Genomic DNA, 22,543 nt, shown 5'->3' with positions numbered 1-22,543 from the left:
ATAGTGCTGTGACTTAACCCTTTGGGCCACCAGGGAGGCCTGTAAAGCATTAATTTTTGAAGAGCAAAAGTTTTAACTTTAAAAAAAGTAACATTGATATATAACCCTTTAAAAAAAGTAATATTGATTTGTAACCCTTCAAGTTTTGTTTCCGTATCACACCCACCACCAAGACACCCATAAACCATAATCCATTGTGCTCTCTTCCTACTTGAATCTTTCTTTTTCCCCTCTCCTTCTGGCAGCCTTAGTTCTACAATCAGATTTCTAGAGTGGTTATTAGTTTGGCTTTATCTGACCATTTGTTTTGTTTCTCTGTATTCTACATGTGACACCACCTGGTATTTGTCATTTACCTCTTGACTTATTTTGCTTAGCATAATCCCCTCCAGTTCCATCCATGTTATTGAAAATGGCAAGCATTTATCTTTTTGATAGCTGAGTAGTATTCCATTGTGTATCTATACCACATCTTCCTAATCCACCCTTCTGCCTTTGGGCACTTGGCTATTATAAAAAGTGCTTCAATGAACACATGAGTGCATATATCCTTTTGAATTAGTGCTTTTACATTGTTCAGGTAGATACCTAAGAGTGGAATTGTTGGATCATATGATCGATCCATTTTTAATAATTTGAGATGTCTCCATACTGTTTTTCATAGTGTAATTTATCCATTTGCTCTTTTAGAGCCTGTGCCTTTAGTGTTATATCTAAGAAATTTCTGGTTAACCCTGATTTATAAAATTTTTCTACTGGTTTTTTATTCTAGAAGTTTTATAGTTCTAGGTTGTATATTTAGGTCCATGATTCATTTGAGTTAATTTTTTATATGTGATGAGGTAACTTTTTTTTATCATGTTTGGCTTTTTGCATATGGAAATCTGGTTATTCCTTGATTTGTTGAAAAAGCTCTTTTTTGCTTTCTAAAAGCCTTTGCACCTTTATCAAAAGTCATCTGTATATATGTGGTTTTTAGATTTTTCTATTCTGTTTTATTGATCTTTTTGCTTATATTAGTTCCACACTTTCAATTATTTTACCTTTAAAAATATTCTTGCAATCAGGTAGTTTTAGCTTACCAACTTTTTTTTACCAGAGCTATTTTGATTATTCTAGTACCTATTTCCATAAGAATTTAAAAAATCAGCATATCAATTTCTACCAAAAAATCTAAAATTTTGATTGGGATTGTACTGAATCTGTAAATCATTTGAGAGGAATTGACTTCATAATATTGAGTCTTCCAACCCATAAAGTTTATCTGTTTACTTAGGTCTTCAAATTTCTGTCAGTAATGCCTTAATAATTGTTAGTGTATATCTTTAGAAAGAAATTTATTGCCTTTTCTTTTTAAATTGAATTTTAACTCCTTCATAACAAAATAACCTTCCAGTATTCTAAATTGATATTTAAGATATTTGCATTCTTGCAAAAGTCTTGACAGTGGAATGAAGAATTTGGCATAAATAAATATCAGTGTGTAGCCAAAGGGATTTATTTCTACATGGGACCGTAACGTCAAATTTTGGTGATTGAACAAAATGCACTCGCAAGATTTTTTATGTGATTATTAATATGCAGAATTAAAAATATAAATCAGAAAATAATATTTCTGAAATTCAGTAAATCTAGTGTTTATCAGGAAAAAGTAACTTAAAGGCTAATGCTTTTATATATGTCTGCATGGATACATAGAGTTATGATTATTCTGTTTACTCTGTGTGTGTGTAAGGAAATACCTCCTGGCAATTTGAAAATATGGTGTAACTAAAATACAGGTCTAACTTGTTAATCTACTGTTAAAGACTGAAAATTATTTTAATTGCTTTTTTTTCTGACTAGTCTTTCAGAAAAATATGATAGGTGAGTTTGTTCTGATGTGGTAATTCTATGTTTACTGTATAGTAGGGTGCTGAGATAGTAAATATGGAATTGCAAATTATGGTAGCTTTCATTGTCATTTTGATGGCCTATTAGTATGTATGTGTGGGATTTTACCATTATACATTTGTTTTTATGACTTTTATATTTGCAATTACATTAGGAAGTTTGGCATAAGAAATATTGATGCTTAATTGTTAAAATTGCTTTGTAGGTTATTTGCTAAATTCATAATCATAGATAAAAATCCATCCTATTATAGCTAGACATCTTAATTTTCATGCACATTTTCACTTAGTAGGGTCCTTGCTTTTATGGAAGAATGTTGTAACAAACAGTCTATGCCCTTTTATAGTATTTTCAATATACATGTTTATTTTATATTTCAAAAAAGAAAGTTTATTCTTTTTTTTTTTTTTTTTTTAATATTTGTTTCGTAGAAGAACTAGGGTGCAGGCCAGAGGTGCAGGGAGGTGAGAGGATTCACCAGAGACAGAGTGGGGAGCAGAACAGACACATTTACTGAAATAAACTGTTATGGGGAGCAGTAGCCGAGACAAAAAGAGGTCTGTTGCACCATATGTGGGTTAGCTCCCTGACTGGTGACTGTACTCAGGCCTAGTGGTGATAGCACTGAGACTCATCCCCTAGGCGACCAGGGAGGCCCTTTGTCCTATGAATTTCTTTTATAATTTTTTATTAAGATTTTATTTATTTTTACGTAGAAGAACTAGGGTATAGGCCAGAGGTGTGTGAGAGGTGTGTGTGTGTGTATTCACCAGAGAAAGAGTGAGGAGCAGAACAGGTAGATCTACTGAAATGCACTGCCGAGGAGAGCAGCGGGCCAGATAGGAGAGGTTTGCTGCATGATGATGTGGGTCAACTCTCTAGCCAGGGGATTGAACTTCTGCTGCAGTGGCTCTATAGCTCCATGGTGCTGAGACTTAACCCCTTGTACCACCAGGGAGACCCTGTCCTATGATTTTCTAACTATCTTACTTAAACTCCTCTTTACTCTTCAAAAAGTAGTCTTTGCCTATCTCAAGTTTAATGTGTCCTTCCTCTTTTCCACTTCAAATGATGTTTCTATATAGTTTGTATTTTACCAAAAGTATCCATGCAAATAAAGGTAATTTACTGTATAAGACTTTTTATGAAAAATAGTAATACTTCCTTCCTATTCACAAAATTTTCTCCTTTCTAGGAGAAATCACTTTTAACTTTTCAAAGAGATTTGTTTCAGTATTCTTGCTAAGGAACAAAAAATGCTTATATTGCTACTTCTTGATTTTCCTATATTTGGTATTATCTGTTGATTCCTACTATGAAGGTAAAGATTTTATTTTCTTAAACGCACATATACATTCTCCCCTCTAACCACACACACTTTACCATACATACATACTTCCAGCTTTCCCTTAAACTCATATTTATATTTCAGTTTTGTTGAATCAATATTCAGAATTTACATTTTTATGACTATAAATGCTAGTTAGTTAAATTTTTTCTTTTTTATAATTAACCTTTTGCTTTTACTGGCATTAATAATTGTTTCTTTTTTCTTGTTTGTGTAGTTTTCTGTGTACTGATTCAAGCTCAAGCTACCTACCAGTTGTCTTTCAAGAGTTTTAGATCTGTCAGATACTCTTTCAGTTTTATCTTCTTGAGATAGTTTCTGCCAGAGCCTTATTATCTGCTCCAGTCTGGACTGGTGACCTTTATACCTGTTATGTGACTCCCATCTTTTAATTTCCCTTTATTTCAATCCTGGGCTTTTTTTTTTCCCCCCTTAACGTACCTTCTCTATTGATTCCTTTACTTCCTATACTCCTATTTTTCTCTAACTTGAATTGTATTATTGCTTTATTATAAGAAGTTTTAATAAGAAAGGATGCATGGGAGTTTTTTTTTTTTTTTTTTTTTTTTGGGGGGACCGTTGCTGGCCGCCGGGGAATGAACCGGCGCAGCAGAGGCTGCGGGCAGCCTCACAGCTCAACCGCTGCGCCACTAGGGGAGGCCTGGGAGATTAAATTTTTGAGTTAATGTCTGTCTTCATTTTACCATACATTTAAAACTGATAATTTGTTAGGCTGTATTCTAGGTTGGAATTCATTACCTTCTAGCTTTTAGTATTGTAGCCTGGAATTGTCTAATGTCTGCTTCTTTGTATATGAACCATTTTCTTTGTCTGTCCTATAAGCTTGTAGCATAGTCTCTTTGTGTTCACCCTTCTGGGATTTCAATTTCCTTCATTGAGTTGGGCATTAGAAGGACCCTTTTGACTTATTTTGTGAGAGAATTCACCAAAGACAGAGTGGGGAGGAGAACAGGCAGATCCACTGAGATAAACTGCTGAGGGGAGCAGCAGGCGAGTCAAGAGAGGTCTGCTGTGCCATGTGGGTTGCTCCCTGCCCTGCTAGGGAGGCCTGGGATCGAACTTGTACTGCAGAGGCTGCGGACAGCTTCACAGGCTGCGTCTTAACCCTTGTGCCACCAGGGAGGCCCCTACTTTGGAGATTTTATGTAATTGTAGGTGTTTTTGTTTCTGTTTTTTGTTACCTATGTATTCTGATATATGATTATGTAACAGTTTAATTCACTCTAAATAGATATTTGAGTTTCTTTCTAGTTTGAGGGTATTTATGATAGTTACCTATAAGTTTTTTTGTATATTCCTTCTGGTCATTGTGTGTGTTCTTATTTTTCTAAGGCAGTCCTGTATAGTAAAAATATTGCTCATATGTATAATTTAAAATTTTCTCAGTCGTGTTAAAAAAACAGATGAAATTGACTTTCATAGCTTATTTAACCTAACAAGTCTAATAATTTCATGAAATCAACATAGATATTATTGAGCTACTTAACATTGTTTATACTAAATCTTTGAAATTTGAGTATGTATTTTATACCTATATCCCATCTCAATTCAGTGGAGCTACATTTTAGGTGCCCAGTAGCAACAGGTGGCTCATATTTAATATATTGGGCTGCATAGCTCTAAAGGATGTACTGTTGACCCTTGAACAACACAGGTTTGAATTGCACAGGTCCATTTATCTATGGATTTTTTCAATAAATATATTGAAAAATTTTTTAAAGATTATTTATGCATACAAGAACTGTTGTACAGGCCAGAGGTAGGGGGGTGGTGGGGGGGTAAGAGGATTCACCAGAGACAGAGTTGGGAACAGAATTTGTGCTGAAGTGGCTGCTGATAGCTTCATAGGCTGCGTGTTAACCCCTTGCGCCACCGGGAGGCCCTGGTTAAAGTATTTTTTTACCTATTGAATTTTCAGAAGTTCATTGTGTATTTCTGCATATGAACCTTTTTATATGTTATATAGATCTTCTCCTACTCTGTAGTGTTCAACATGTCATTTGATGAACATAAATTTAAAATTTTTATTTTTATTTTTTTTTTAAGATTTATTTACTTATGCATACAAGAACTGGGGTACAGGCTAGAGGTGTGGAGGATGAGAGGATTCACCAGAGACAGAGTGGTGAACAGAACAGGCTTGACCGAAATACATTGCTGAAGGGAACAGCGGGTGATTCAGGAGAGGTCTGCTGCACCATGTCGGTACTTCCCTGGGCGGGAATCGAACTTGTGCTGCAGTGGCTGCGGACAGCTTCATAGGCTGCATCCCAACCCCTTGTGCCACCAGGGAGGCCCCTTATTTTTTAAACATTTATTTATGTGTATAAGAGCTGGGGTATAGGCCAGAGGTGTGGGCATTGGTGGGTGAGGGGATTCACCAGAGACAGAGTGGGGAGCAGAACAGGCAAATCCACTGGAATACACTGCTGAGGGGAGCAGCAGGCGAGACAGGAGAGGTTTGCTGCGCTATGTGGGTTGCTCCCTGGCTGGCTGGGGAATCAATCTCGTGCCGCAGTGGCTGGTGATAGCTTGACAGCGCTGTCTTTATTTACTGCGCCACCAGGGAGGCCCAAATTTTAAAATTTTAATGTAGCAATCAATCCTCTCCTGTCTAGGTAGTAATTTTTCTTTATCAGTTCTTTGCTTTATGGATAGTAATTTTTGTGTCCTGTTAAAGAAATCCTTTCATATCCTGTGGTCATGAAAATGTTCTTAAGTGATATTATCAGAACTTCATTAGTCTAAACTCCAAGGATTGATTTTTGTATAAAGTGTGATAAGGGATTTTCATTTTTTTCCATATGGGTATACATTTGTTTTACACTATTAACCATTTCTCCTGCCTTCCCATGATTACCTCCCCCAAGCTTTATAGTACTGCCTTTGTTGTAAGTCAAGCATCCGTATATGTATGGACTTGTTTCTGTACTCTCTCATCTTTTCCATTCATCTGTGTCTATTATTATACCAATATCACATTCTTAATTACTGTAGCTTTGTAATACATCTCTGTAGCAAGTACATATACTTCTTTAAAAGTATGTGACTTTTATATTTCCATATGAAATTTGAAATTATGTCAACTTCAGCAAAATAACTTGTTTAGCTTTGATTGTGATTTTATTAAGTTGATGAATCCATTTGAGAATTGATATATTTATAATATTAAGTCTGATAAATCATAACTGGTATTGTATTGCATTTATTTTTATTTTAAATGTCATTTATATTATAATTTTCTCCCCAGGGGTCTTGTACTTATTTTTTTTTAACCAGAGGGTTTTTTTTTTTTTTTTTTTTTTTTTTTTGTGGTTTTTTGCATAGAAGAACTGGGGTGTGGGCCAGAGGTGCCAAGGGTGTGTGTGTGTGTGTGTGTGTGTGTGTGTGTGAGAGAGAGAGAGAGAGAGAGAGAGAGAGAGAGAGAGGGAGGGAGGATTCACCAGAGATAGAGTGGGGATTAGAACAGGCAAATTTATTGAAATACACTGCTAAGGGGAGCAGCAGTGGAGATAGGAGAGGTCTGCTGCACCATATGTGGGTTAGCTCCCTGGCCAGGGATCAAAAAAGGTGATAGCGCTGAGACTTAACCCTGGCCACCAGGAAACTCTCTTTTCTAATTCTTACATTTCTATTTCTTTTTCTTTCTGTACTGCATTAACCTTGACCTCCAGTACAATGTGTAATAGAAATAATAGCAGTTACCTTATCTTTTTCCTCATCTCAAAAGAAAAGCTTCCAGTGTTTTACCATTAACTATTTGTAGATATTGTAGCTATTCTTCACCAAATTGTAGCTATTCTTTACCAAATTAAGTAATTTATTAAGAGATTTTATTATGAATGAGTGTTGATTTTGTAGATGTTTTTACTACATAAATTGATATAATTATATTGTTTTTCTCTTTTAATCTGTTAACATGTGGATTACTTTGCCTGATTTTCCAACATTAACTGAACATTTACATTCCTGTGATAAACTCATCTTGGTCATATATAAAATTTTTAATATATTATGGAATTTCGTTGCCTAACATTTTATGTAGGCTTTTGTTTCTAGGTTCATGAGTGAAATGACCTATAATTTTCATCTTTCTTTTTGATTTTTTATATCAAGTCTAGCTTCAAAATAACTTGGGAAGTCTGTCTTGTTCCTTTTTTTAGTTTTCTGGGAAAATTTGCTTATGATTGTTGGATTTCTGCCTTAAATGTTATTTGAATTTGTAGTGATACCATCTAGGCCCATATAATGAGCTGTAAAAGCAAATTTCAAAAGTTGAAATAGTACAAAGGATGTTTTCTGACCACAATGTAATTATTCTAGAAAGTAATAAAAATTTTTTTGAATCCTATATGTTAGAAATTAAAGAAATATACGTCTATACTTTCAAGAGCAGAGAATAAACTGTAATGGATATTACAAGCTGTTTCAACTGGATGGCTGTTAAAATGTTTCATATTAAAATCTTTGGTTTTTGTGCAAAAATAGTTTGTTTTGGAAATATACATACTATAAAAGAAGAAAGAGTGAAAAACAATGAGCTAAGCATCCACCTCAAGAAGTTAGAAAAAAGAACTGAGTAAAAAATAGAAGAGAAAGTAAAGATGGAGCAGAAATAAATGAAGTATAAAACAAAATAGTGAGGATTAACAAAGCCAGAAAAGTTGGTTCTTGAATATTTCAGAGTAATAAAGTTGATAAACCTCTGAGAGAATGATTAAGAAAAAGAATGGCCACACAAATAACTAATATTAGAAATGAAAGAAGAAAATCTACTATAGATCTTGTGGATTTATAAAGTGCAAGAGCTATGATGACTGATTGATGCTGAATTTTGATGAAATGGATAATTTCATGCATTTGTCTTTGTGGAAGTTTTAAATTAATAATTGTTTTTCAAAATAACTGAGACTCATTTTTTGTTACTTTTTATGTCAGTGGCACTAATGCACTTCTAATACTATGAAACGAAAAGTTAGAGAATTCTCTCAATCATTTCTTCAACAAATATTTCACATGACACCTAGTATAGGCAAGGCACAATTGTTTTTTAATCTTAATCCTCATATCCAATCCCACTGGGTTATTTTTTAGGATACTAAAAATTGGTTCTAACTTTAAGAAATTTAAAAGCAACAAAAGGCTTAGCGTAACTACTAGCGTATAATAAGGAATATATGTCATTGTAAAAGAAAACTGACTAGCATCTACTTTACAAGGCAGCTCAATAATTTGTAAAGTACTATGATTATTCAGAAATAATGTTTTTGATGGTATTCATGACCTAGTGTTCATAGACTTCTAATAGATCTGTTAGCTAACTTCAGATATCTGTGATTCTTCTGAAATTGTGTAAAATATTTATGTGCATGTGATTTTATTGGTTGTAGGGAGGAAGTAGGGTCAGTGACTTTTAAAAGATTTTCATTGGCTCTAAAAATGTTTAAGAACTACTACTCTTTGGGTTATAAAAGTTGGTAGACATCAACAAATACAAGGATTTTTCCTCATTCATTTTTTGTGTTTTTATGTCTGTATTTGAGTAACCATTGTAATAAAATATTATTAATTATATGTAAGATTATCTAACTCAATCATTAAGTTATTTTGCCTATACTTTAATTGAATACTTTTTTTTTTAAGGTTCAGGAGCAAGTACATCCAAATCTCTCAGCTAATGAAGAGTCACTCTATTATATTGAAGAGCTGATTTTCCAGCTGCTCAATAAATTATGTATGGCCCAACCAAGGAGTGTTCAAGATGTGGAGGTAAAAATTATTCTGTTATTTCAAAAAGTCACTGGACCACTGTACAAATGAACTTTTGTATCAAAATCTGTATAAGTCTAAATGACTGTTGTATCTAAAACCTTTGAATTCATGTGTGGTGTCTATATGGTCCGTTCATTTTTAACAAAGATATCAAGGCAATTCAATAAGGAAAGGGAAGTTTTTCAGCAAAATAAGTGGCAGAACAACTGGATAAATTTATGAGGGGGAAAAAATCCTTGAAACCTATCTTCAAAAAAAATTAATTGGTGACGGATCAGTCTTAAACATAGAAACAGAAGCTATAAAGTTTCTAGAAGAAAATGTAGGAGAATGTCTTTATAAACCAGAAGTAAGCAGGATTCTAAATATAATAAGTTTAGAGAATAAAACTGATGAGAAAATGTTTAAAAAGGTGTAAGTCACAGACTAGGAGAAAATGTTTGCTATATGTATTTTGTATCCAGAATATGTTAAAAATTCTTACAAATCAAAGAAGACCTGAAAAAATGGAAAGACATTCCCTCCTCATGGATAGGAAGATTTAACATCATCAAAATGACCATTCTACCAAAAGCCATTTACAAAATCAGTGCAATTCCAATAATAATCTCAATAACATTCTTCAAAGAAATGGAACAAATGTTGCTGAAATTCATATGGAATCGCTAAAAAGAAGAAAAAGAAACCTTAGATAGCCAAAGTGCTCCTGACAAAAAAGAATATGGCGCTAGAGCAAAAACAGACACACAGACCAATGGAACCGAACTGAAGCCCAGAAATAAAACCTCACATCTACAGCCAACTAATTTATGACAAAGGAGCAAGGAATATAGACCCCAAATCCTCCTTACAACCAATAAAAGCACATGTACATAAATATTCTACACAATTTCAGCCTATTCAGTAAATGGTGCTGGGAAAACTGGACTGCCACATGCAAAAGAATGAAAGTAGACTACTACCTCATACCATACACAAAAATGTACTCGAAATGGATAAGAGACTTGTATGTAAGATCTGAAACCATAAAACATAGAGGAGAAAACGTAGGCAAAAACAGCTGAGACTACATCCAACTAAAAAGCTTCTATACAGCAAGAGACAGTAACCAAAACAAAGAGACATCCTACAAAAAAATATTTGCATACCAAAGAACAGACAAGGGACAATGTCAAAGATCCATAAAGAACACTCACAACTCAACAAAACAAAGCAAACAACCCAATCAAAAAATAGACAGGAAAGCTGTAAAGATACTTCTCCAAAGAAGAAATACAAATGGCCAACAGGCATATGAAAAAATGTTCAACATCACTTATTATCAGGGATATGCAAATCAAAACCACAATGAGATGTAACCTCATGCTAGTGAGAATGGCCCATATAAAAAGAAAACCTAGCAACAACAAATGTTGGTTGCAGTCCCACTGCTGGTAGGAATGCATACTGGTCCAATCACTATGGAAAGCTGCATGGAGGTTCCTCAAAACACTAAAAATGGGTCTAACATATGACCCAGCAGTTCCACTACTAAGAATCTACCCAAAGGACACAAAAACACTGATTTGAAAGGAAACCTGCACTCCTATTTATTGCAGCACTGTTTACAATAGCTAAGATATGGAAACAACCTAAGAAGACAACAAATTCCAGTATAAAGTAAAATCCTAATTTGAAATAATTGAGCTGTTAATATTTTCAGGGACTATGGGAATTAAAACATTTGTTTTCCTGTTCTCTGCTATAAGGGTTGGGCATTAAATAAATATAATAGAAACATACATTTCAATAGTAAATATGCTAAAATTAAGAATATAAATTTAAAAATAGGAAATTCTGCTAAATTTGAATTTAATTTGGCTAACACTAGTTCTCATTCATGCCAGTCACTGGTTGAATTTGAGATTAAATGAACCATAACAGTAACTTTTAAAAGGCTTGAACTGTTTTTGCCAAGGGATATATTTCCTTAGGCTATTAAGAGCTTTGTCACTTATTTGATCCTTTAAGAGGTACAGCTATCCCTTCTCTTCAAAATTCTTTATATTTGAAGCTCTAATTAGCAAAAGAAGGGTGACTATAGAATAACTATCAATAATGAGTTAATTTTAAAAAAGCATAAGTTAAGTTATGCTTGATAAGTAAACTTAATCCTAAAAATCTTACTGTGAAATCACTGATAAAGTATTTCATGTTAGCTTTACTCTCTTCTAATATTATTGCTTTTTCTTTCTAAATTATCCTTATACTTAAGACTTTCTGTTTAAACTTAACCTATTTCTTTACCCATGGGAATTATGTAGAAAAATCTTGATAATCCTGTTGATTTTTTTTTTTTTAGCAAAGATAATCAAAGGAACTCAGAATGCTATGTCACTATTATTTCCTAGCATAAGGGTGGTGATAAAGTTTAATTGTATATGAATATTCTATTTATGAACCCTTCTATTAGCAACAATACTGCTTTATTCTGAATAGGAACGAGTTCAAAAGACCTTTCCTCATCCAATTGATAAATGGGCTATTGCTGATGCCCAATCTGCCATAGAGAAACGAAAACGAAGGAATCCTCTTTTACTGCCTGTGGACAAAATCCATCCTTCATTAAAGGTAATAAAATTAAACATTAAGCAAGTTCTTTAGAACAAATAGTACTTTATACAGTATTGGTGTATTTATGTAGTATTTTTAAAACTGGTCTATTAGTATGGAAACTTGCACATATATACTTATACATACACATATATTTTACAATAGCAAACGATAAGCAATAAGGCTTTTTTGTGGTGTCTGCTGACCACAGCTTTCTCTAATTCCTACATACAGGACTAATTCTCAACCTTTTGTTGATTTAAAAAATGTATATCAAAAGTTACTGTGAATTCAGAACTGCTTTTAAATTAATCTGTATTTATCCAGATTTTTTATACATATTGGGAAAGTAGACTAGAGACTGTATGTAGTCTATCGAAAATACTTGTTATACAATGGATTTGAAACCCCTTCACATACATACATTGTCCCCTCAGTAATTTGTGGATATTGATAAAAGCAAAATCCTCGAAGATAGTAGATACTTGTAGGGGTAATATATTAGGGGTAATATATTAGGAAATATATTAGGGGCATATATTAGGAAATTTTCAGTGAAGTACTGCCCAAGATTTCTATTTAGAATCATGATCTCTTGTTTGGTACTAAAGGTAAGTTTTTTAGATTAAATGTCACTTTAAAAAAAATGCTGATACTGGGACTAATGGTTCATTTTATATTCCGTGGCACTAGACTTTGGTTTATAGAAAGTTCAGCCCAGTAATTCTGCTCTTAGGAATCTACCCACAGGACACAAAAACGTTGATTCAAAAGAACACCTGTACCCCTATGTTTATTGCAGCACTATTTACAATAGGTGAAACCTGGAAACAATCCAAATGCCCAAAAATAGGTGACTGGATCAAGATGATGTGGTATATATACACAATGGAATATTACTCAGCAATCAAAAAAGATAAATTCGTGCCATTCGCAGCAACGTGGATGGAGCTAGAAGGAATTATGCTCAGTAAAATAAGTCAGAGGGAAAAAGAAAAATATCGGATGGTTTCAGTTATAGCAGGAATATAGGGGAACCAAATAAGACATCAGTATCAAAAAATAATAACAATATAAAACACAACAAAAACAGACAATTATAAATCAGAGACGTCCTGCAGGGAAGAAGGGAGAGAGATCAGAGGGAGGGAGAGAGGAGCACAGGGGACTGTAGTGACGGTGCACAGGTGCATTGGTGAAGGAAATTATATGGGGACTACAATTGAGGGGGCAGGGAAGCAAATATTGTTTAAAGATGAATAATGTAAAAAAATAAAAATAAAGTTCTGTATAAACAGGAAGGTTAAATAAAAAAATTTAAGAGTTTAATTGATACTTGGCAATGCCATTTTTGGGCATTAACTTAATTATTTTTCCTACAGGAAGTTTTAGGGTACAAAGTGGACTACCATGTGACCCTATATATTGTGGCTGTATTAGAGTATATTTCAGCTGATATTTTGAAATTGGCTGGTAATTATGTTTTCAATATCCGACATTATGAAATATCTCAGCAGGACATTAAAGTATCCATGTGTGCAGATAAGGTAAGTGTTATAAGGTATTTATACTTCAATAATAATTACTCTATATCACTTCTCTCTTTTTTTAATACAAGATCATATTGGTAATTTTTATATTTCCTGGAATTGGAAGACAGAAAAATGCTGGCCTTACAGACTAACTGTATTTCCAGATTTTTCAGCATATGATAGGATAGGAATTTCTCCCACCACCCCCCAAAAAATCTTTTACCTATAACAAAAAAGGTCCAAAGAATCTAAATAGTTTAAGAAAAGCACTTTAGCTTTTATATTACTAGAAAGAGACTATGCACAGAATATTCAGGTACTTTTAAGTAAAAAAAGTAATTTTGAAAAACATACTTTGGTTTCACAGAATGGTTTAGTGGGGCACAGTTAGAGCAAAAAAGACTTTGCAATGCCAAAGTTACTTCCTTCTGACAATTCTTTTTGTTATTTCTTCCTTCCTGACTGGGAATTGCTGAGGGAAGAAACTGAGTCTTTTCTTATTTACGCCTCCTTTTCCCCCCTGTATTCTTCTACCCCCTTTCCCCCTTACTTTTTAAGTCAGCATTTTCATGTACCTGTTATGTGCCGCTCACTCTCCTGAGCATTAAAGATACAATACTGAAAAGACACCAGTTCCTATACTAAAAGGAATTTATTTTAGTGGGAAATAAAAATACTGTAAAAACAAATAATTACAGCACAGTGTGATTAAAACTACTATACAAGTAACTCCAAGGTTAAAATGGGGGAAGCCAGGAGCAGTTCACAGAGAAGATGCCTAAATTCATACCTGTTGGGTTGAAATATCCCCCAGAACCTGGCACATGCCAGTGGTTCTCTACTGATAAATTATTTCCAAATGTCTTCTCCAGTTTAGTAGATTGTCTTTTAGTTGTAACAATGATGACATTTTTTTGCTTTGTTTTTATCTCAAACTTTAAGAAAAGTTGCGAGTAGAATAAAAATTACTCCCCCATGCTCTGAACCACTTGAGAGTAAGTTGTCCACACAGTTTAGTGTACCCTACAAACAAAAACATTTTCCTACACAACTGCAGTATGACAATCAAAATTGAGGAAATTAATACTGATACATTATACCATGGAATCCCTCAGAGTCTAGGTTTTGCCAGTTGTTCCAGTGATGTCCTTTATAGCAAAATGATCTGGACCAGAATCATGTGTTGTATTTAGTTGTGAAATATCTTTTTTCTCCTTCAATCTGAAGCAGTTCCTTATTCTTCTCTTTCATGACCTTGATACTATTGAGGACTACACAATTGTTTAAATATCCCTCACTTTAGTTTTTTTTTTTTTTTCTCCTGTTTTCTCTTGATTAGATTCAGGTTATGGATTTTTGGCAGGAATATGGGAGAAGAGATTCTGTATATCCTTTAATTGCATTTTTTCACATGGCACATAATTTTGATGCATCCTATTATTGATAATGTTCACTTTGATCACTTGATTAAGTGATTAAGGATTGTCTTTCCTGTGCTTCTATGATAGTATTACTTCATTTTTTTCCATTTAATAATACCAAGATTCAGTCAGCCATTTTTGTAATGGGGCAGGGAACCATGTTAAATGCCAACCGTTTGCCAGATTTAGTAGTTTTTTAGGTACTTTAACTCATTGAATTATTTCATCAATTACATTTTACACATAAAGAATCTGACTTTCAAAAGAGTAAATAATTTGCCTGTAATCAGAAGCAGGTGGTTGAGATGAAATTTTTGGTTTTTTGGTTCCAAAGGTATGCCTTTTTTGCTATTATGTATGTGTTTATGTTTATAAGTTATACACATATATAGTATATATCCATACATGTACATGGGCATATATATATTTATTTGTATTTTACTATTTATCTTATTTCCAGAAGTATATTTTATTTTTCCATATCTAGTTTCATTTAGATATTTTACCCCTTCAACTTTTCATATTTCTTTTACCTTGAATTTTCTCATATAAATTAGCCTGTAATATATGCAAATCTCATTGTTTAATAATGTTTTAATTCTAAGAACTTTGAGGCCATTTTATAAAAGTAAGGAAAATAAGTTTATACATTATTGGTTTATATTTCTCAGGTTTTAATGGACATGTTTGATCAGGATGACATAGGTTTGGTTTCTCTCTGTGAAGATGAACCTAGTTCTTCAGGTGAATTAAACTACTATGACCTTGTCAGAACTGAAATTGCAGAAGAAAGACAGTATCTACGGGAGCTAAATATGATCATAAAAGTTTTTCGAGAAGCCTTTCTTTCTGACAGAAATCTGTTTAAGACTTCTGTAAGTACATCTTTGGGTTTGAAATTTTGTGTACTTCAAAAGTTAAATAGCAGCTTAACATCATAAATAATAATTTTATATACTTTATGAGTGTATAAAACAAAAGTATTTTATGTAGTATTTGTGAATTTTAAAAATACATGAATTATTGTACTAATGTAATAAGTTCATTAGTGAAAAAAAATAAAAATTAGGGCCTCTCTGGTGGCACAAGGGGTTAAGACACAACCCATGAAGCTATCCACAGCCACTGTAGCACAAATTCGATCCCAACCCAGGGAGCAACCCACATGGCGCAGCAGACCTCCTGGCTCGCCCACTGCTCCCCTCAGCAGTGTGTTCACTCAGTCCGCTTGTTCTGTTCCCCACTCTGTCCCTGGTGAATCCTCTCAACCCCCACACAATCTGGCCTGTACCCCAGTTTTTGTATGCATAAATAAATCTTAAAAAAATTAGACACAAAATTAGAGAGATTATACTAGAATGAAATCTTTTACTGCTATATAGTATCTTAGATTTATAGTCTTCATAGGAAAGTGATGAGAAAGATGGTCTAGAAAAGAAAGATGCAAGTTTCCTTTTCTTGTTACTTTAAAGCAGTAATTAACATATTAATGGTGGAACTTTTAAAAAATAAAAATTTATGTAGAATGTCATATAAACAAAGGCAGAGCCACTGTGTTGGAAGACAAGTGGGAGTGGGTGAGTAGGATGGAGATCCATGGAACTTTCTTTGTTCTTTTTCTTCCTGCTGTAGTCAACTCTACAGAATTCATCTAGACAGATTTTCTTTTCCTTTCCTTTCTTTATCCTTAGATATCTTGTTTCTGTCTTTTACTTTATTTTTATTTTTATTTATTTTTATTTTTTTTTAAGATTTATTTATTTATTTATACATACAAGCACTGGGAACAGTCAGAAGCGCGGGAGGGTGAGAGAATTCACCAGAGCCAGAGAGGGGAGCAGAACAGGCAGAAGGATCGAAGTACACTGCTGAGGGGAGCAGCGGGCGGCAGGAGAGGTCTGTGCGCCATGTGGGACCCTCCTCCGGTGGCCGGGGAGCAGCCGGGGATGGAACCCGGGGAGCAGCCGGGGATGGAACCGGTGCTTCAGAGGCTGCGGGCAGCTTCGTAACCCAGCGCTCAACCGTTGCGCCACCGGGGAGGCCCTCTGTCTTTTACTTTAAATACTCAATCTTTCTTTAACCTCCTCACTTCCATCCCCAAATAACTTACATGAATGAATAGGAGTGATAGACCATTGTCTGAGTGCTTAAAATTAGGATCTGATTTAACTTTTTTCATTCTTTTCCAAAAGAGTTAATTTTAAGTGATAACTTAAAGTATTTTCGTTGACTTCTATCCTTTTTCTTTTGTATGTATGTTCAGTTTGATGTTTGATAATTCTACTGGACATGCTGCATTCATTGGTCATTTTATGTTTTTCTAAGTACTATCATGTTTTTGTGACCCTTATAACAATCCTGTGAAATAGGTAGGATAGTCAGTATTATCTGTTTCTTACTAGTGGGAAATTGACACAAAATGGTTATGACTTGATAAGTTACAGAACTTGAACGTGGGTTCCTTTATACTATAGTATAATTAGGTCTTGTCTATAGCAGTATGAAGAATAAAAACTTAACAGATACTTTTAATTAATATAAAATCTTTACTATCAAAAACTGATTCCATCAGTTTTTATTCCTTAGGAATTAATTTTTAGAGGACTTGTCACTGAATCCATGCTTATTCATTAGAAAATTTCTATTATAATACTGAAGAATCAAGAAAAAGAATCTTTTTTTTCTCTATCTCTTTATTTACTTTTTTTTCCTTTTTTCAGCATGGACTAGACTAAACTTTTGAGATAAAGACCATCTGAGATTAGAGTATACTATGTAGCAAACAGTTGATAAGGGAATGAATGATAAAAGATCGGTCTTAATTTACTCCTGTGGTCCTACTTCTGTGTTCTCAAAAAGCTCACATTTGTGGAATCTTTTTCTAAATGACCGGAACATTTTGTTGAAATCATCTTAATAAATCCTCCTACAAACCTTGAGATGTAGTTATTACTATACCAGCTATGTTATCTTGGGCAAGTTATTTAACTACTCCAGGCCTGTTTCCTCATTTGTAAAATGAGGCTGATGATAACACCTATTTATTGATAGTAAAGATTTTATAAGGTCACATTTCAAATACTTACAGTAATAACTGGAACATAATAAAATACCAAGAAATGTTAGTTGTCACTGTTATTATTGTCCTAATTCAGGGTCATTCATCTAGCAAGTTGTGGGGCCAAAAATCTAAGCTTAAGTGTGTCAGTTTCCCTACCTCATGATGTTTCTATTACAAGACACCAGAGTGAATAATAGTTAGCCATCACCTGGATAATCAATTATGTGGTCTGTTTGTGTCCAAAGAACTTAACCTGTCTTAATCCAGATATAATTTACACATGGGAGCTGGAATGAAAACTTTAATTCCTCCTCAAATCCAGGAAACAGGCTGCAAATTGTGAAACCAGATTGTATTTGGATTAGAAGTCAGATCTTCATTCTGATCCCAACCCTTACCATTAACCAACTGTATAAGACCTTGTTTAACTCTTTCAGTGTCTTAATTTTAAAATACTTAAATGCCTGGATTCTTTATATAAAGCATTGCTTAGAATAATCCACAATATGAGACTTTAGAATTATTGAGCAAAGCTATCTAGAAATATTTTTTCCGGTATTTTAGTGTGTATAACACAAGAGATTTATTGTTTCCCTTCCTTACTCATGGTTGATTTTTGTTGTGTTTTAGAGTATATTATATGAGTATGTAATATATTCATGTATGCAATTGGGTGAAAAGACAGCCTTACCACTTATTTGTTTATCCAGGTAAGATTCCTAACCTTACATATCTTAACCTTTTTCTTTTTTAGGATATTGAAAAGATTTTCAGTAACATTTCAGATATACATGAATTGACTGTGAAACTTTTAGGTTTGATTGAAGACACAGTTGAAATGACTGATGAAAGCAGTCCTCATCCTTTAGCAGGCAGCTGTTTTGAAGATTTGGCAGAAGTAAGTTTACAAAATTATGTTGTCACTAAAGTCCTAAGTACTGTGTTAAGAAATTTATTAAGATATTCTTTGTGAAAATTAAAAACACTGCATGCTGTTATAAAAAAATACTTAAGATTCAACCAATAGCAAACTGAAATTATATTGCCTATATTTATGGTGATAGTTACTTTATTGTATTTATGATTATATTTATAGTGAAAGTTTATATACTAGAATAGTATGTAGGATTTAATTTTAATGGTAATTGTATTTAAAATAAAATAAATTTGATTATAGCTGTTTAGCATTTTTGGATTTTACTTTTAATTTCTAAATATTGAAAAGGAGGTTTGTATTTTCATTTTTTCCCCCAAAATGAAAATCATTTTGTCTTTTAATGATTACAAAAGTAATGTATAGCTCATTGTACAGATTTTCAAAAAAATACAAATACACAAATACAAATATTGCTCAAATATAAATAAAACACAAATCACTCCCATTTTGCAACACCCAAACATAACTTATTTGTTCTTCATTCTTACAACTATTTTTCTACTTATACATATAAGCCTATGTATACTTATAAAAAAGTAAGATCTTATTTTTTTATAACCTGCTTTTTTCACTCATTATATGATAAATATTTTTCCATATTAATAAATATACTTCAGTACAATTTTTAAAGTCCAAATAGTAACCATGTTATGTGAAGACAACAGTAGGTTTTTCCATTTTTTGTTATTATAAATAATACCGTAACAAACATAATTATTCTATGCCTTCGTAGTCTAATAATTATGTTAGAATATATTTATGGAAGTGGAATTGCAGTACTAAAGACCAGGTGTAGTTTTAGAATTTCGAAATGCTTTGCCAGATTTACTTCTGGGTAAGTTCTAGTATATGTAAGACCTCTTTTCTTCCCCCGTACCTTGAAAAACTCTGGGTTTTATCCCATTCATTTTTGATAGTATTTTAGGGTAAAAAAAAACAGCACCTCATTGTTTTTTGGCTTTGCTTTTTAAAAATTAATGACATTGAACATCTTTTCATATTCAGTTAGTCATTTTTATTCCTTTTAGAAAACAGGGCTTTAAAAGTGCTTCTTTAGATTCTTGTTTACACATTTCCTAACTTATTTATTGATGCCTAATCAAAATATTCAGCCTTGGTTCTTATTAGAAATGTGTTAATATTATAATACTTTAGCATATTAATTTTAGCCTGGTTGCTGTTTATACTTTTAATAGTTTCATGGTTCAAAAATGTATTTTATAATTTTTATCGTTATTGTAAAGTATAAAATTTGTCATTTAACCATATTTAAGTGTACAATTCAATGACATTTAATTAAATTCAAATTTATATAATCATTCAGTCTGTCTACCTCAAAAACTTTTTTATCACCTAGATAGAAACTCTGTACCTATTAAGCAATAACTATAGTCTTCCCTCCCCAAGCCGCTAGTAACCTCAAATCTGTTGATACTTTCTGTCCATGTACTTGCTGATTCTTGCTATTTGATGTACGTGGAGTCATACAATACTTATCTTTTTGTGTCTGCTCATTTTGCTTACTTAGCATAAGGGTTTCAAAGTTTATCCATGTTATAGTATGTATCAGAACTTCATTCCTTTCTATGACTGAATAATATTTCATTGTATTTATCTACCACATTTTGCCTATCCGTTATTTGTTGATGGACACTTAGGTGGTTCTTACTTTTTGGCTATTGTGAATAGGCTGGAGTGAACAATGGCATAAAAATATCTGAATCCTGTTTTTAGTTATTTTAAGTATATACCTAGGAGTTTGATAATTTTTTGTTTGCTATTTGAAGAACTACCACACTGTCACAGAGGTTATACCATTTTACATTGTCACTGGCAGTGGACAAAGGTTCCACTTTCTCCATGTCCTTGCCATTACTTGCTACCTTTTGAACAGCATACTGCATTTTTATAATAATAAAAAGGAACAAATCTTTTATTTCTGACAAAATATTGGTGATATTATTAAATAATGAATTTATTTAAATATAAATATTGCACAAAATATTGGCAACTTCCATTTTGTCATTATTTGCCATATTAGTCTTTGCCTTTTTTTTTAATTTTGAAGAGTATAATACAGCTATAATAAAGGTATTGCTTTTTGCTTCCTTTGAAAGTATCTTAAGTGTAAATTCATTTCAAGTTAGGTAAACCAAACTGAAGTTTCAAATTCCCGTCCTCTTTAACTAATAAATACACCTTTTATTTTACTGGGGATAAATGTGCATCAGCATTTTAATAGTTTGACACTTGTGGCCACAAAATCAGTGACCTATTTTACTATCAGTAGCTCCTTGTCATGTATTGCTCAGTCCTTACTTGCATTTTCAGAAATTTTCCAGTTATAACCATAATTATTGTTTGTCCTGAGAAGTAGAGAACAAAAAGTTCTGAGCACTTGAATAAAAATTTGCCGTTAAATAGTCTATACCATATTGGTAGAAAAGATTTTCTGTGACACCTAATATATTTTCCTTTTAAAAAAAAATTAGGAGCAAGCATTTGATCCTTATGAAACACTATCACAGGATATTCTTTCTCCAAAATTTAATGAACATTTCAGTAAGTTGATGACCAGACCTGCAGTGGCTCTGCATTTCCAGGTAAATGTAAATTGAGTGTTATTTTTTTTATTTTTTATTTATTATTTTTTTTTTTTATAGGCATGTTTTTTTTTTTTTTTTTTTATTTATTTGTTTGTTTGTTTTGTTTATACATGCACTGGGTACAGTCAGAAGCGCGGGAGGGTGAGAGAATTCACCAGAGCCAGAGCGGGGAGCAGAGCAGGCAGAAGGACCGAAGCACACTGCTGAGGGGAGCAGCGGGCGGCAGGAGGGGTCTGCGCGCCATGTGGGACCCTCCTCCGGTGGCCGGGGAGCAGCCGGGGATCGAACCGGCGCCGCAGAGGTCGCCGGCAGCTTCGCAACCCAGCGCTCAACCGCTGCGCCACCGGGGAGGCCCTGAGTGTTATTTTTTTTATAAAGCAACTAAAGAAGTAATTCACCATCTTATTCTTCAAATATTTGTAATTCTAGAATCCTTTCATAAAGCAAATGATAAAATATTTCACCAGTCCTTCAAAATCTATTTAGAATCTATTTAATATTGCCTTGTGTTTTGTGTCTTGAGTCCTTGCAATCTTTCCTTTAATGTGCAAATCTTATTCACTACCGCATACTGACTGACAATCACGTATACTGAGTATAAGTTATCTAACTTCTATTATCAGCACCTACTTTTTTGTCCCTCTATGCTTTCCTTGGTGACTTTATCCATACCCTTTGCTTTTAGTGACTGCCTTTATGTTAGTGACTTCCCATTTGTATTTGCAAGCCATAACTTTCTTTTGAGCACTAATTGTGTGTGTGGGATGTGTGTGTGTGTGTGTGTGTAATTTTACTTAAGCTACAGCCCTTTGAACTAATTCATTTGGATAACCCATAGGTACTTCAAATATATAATATGGTCAAAACTAAATTTACCATCTTTTCCCTGCTTGCTTTACTGTGGATTTCTATTACTATCTTCTGTTTCTACTTCACTTAAAAACTTGTCAACTTGGGATAAAAATTACACCTATCTCAAAAGTTATTTCAATGAAGAAATAATTTTTTTGAAGCTAAGTCTTATAACTTCATATACACCTTAAAGCAAACATTAGGTGTGTGCTCTAAGTTTGTCTATAAGATCTTTGCATACTCATTAAAAGCATTCATACCACATTCTTATTTCTATTTCATTGGAAATTTTTACTTTGGAATTTAAATGTTTCATTATTTAAGCTGTTGCCCCAGATATTCAGTGAAATTGAAAGAGTTTGATAAAACCCTTTTTCATGCCAAATTCACTCGTATTAACTTTATTTTAATAATTTTTTTTTAGATTTATTTATTTATGCATATCAGAGCTGGGTGTAGACCTAAGGTGTGGGGTATAAGAGGATTCACCAGAGACAGAGTGGGGAGC

General features: G+C 33.3%; 1 protein-coding gene across 1 annotated transcript in view; it reads left to right on the top strand.

Annotated features, from left to right (window-relative positions):
• The window catches only part of SOS2 (SOS Ras/Rho guanine nucleotide exchange factor 2), a 75,416-nt gene that overhangs the window by 13,938 nt on the left and 38,935 nt on the right, over positions 1 to 22,543 (top strand). The window contains exons 2-7 of the mRNA XM_037503293.2: positions 8,906 to 9,031; positions 11,513 to 11,644; positions 13,009 to 13,173; positions 15,251 to 15,454; positions 18,395 to 18,538; positions 21,070 to 21,180. Of these exons, the coding sequence (XP_037359190.1) occupies positions 8,906 to 9,031; positions 11,513 to 11,644; positions 13,009 to 13,173; positions 15,251 to 15,454; positions 18,395 to 18,538; positions 21,070 to 21,180 (882 nt within the window). The remainder of the gene's footprint in view (positions 1 to 8,905; positions 9,032 to 11,512; positions 11,645 to 13,008; positions 13,174 to 15,250; positions 15,455 to 18,394; positions 18,539 to 21,069; positions 21,181 to 22,543) is intronic.

The sequence above is a fragment of the Talpa occidentalis genome, unplaced genomic scaffold, assembly GCF_014898055.3.
Source record: "Talpa occidentalis isolate TD23 unplaced genomic scaffold, MPIMG_talOcc4v2.1 talOcc4.11, whole genome shotgun sequence".
In the NCBI taxonomy this organism is placed as follows: Eukaryota; Metazoa; Chordata; class Mammalia; order Eulipotyphla; family Talpidae; genus Talpa; species Talpa occidentalis.
This window is presented reverse-complemented; position numbering and strand designations above follow the sequence as displayed.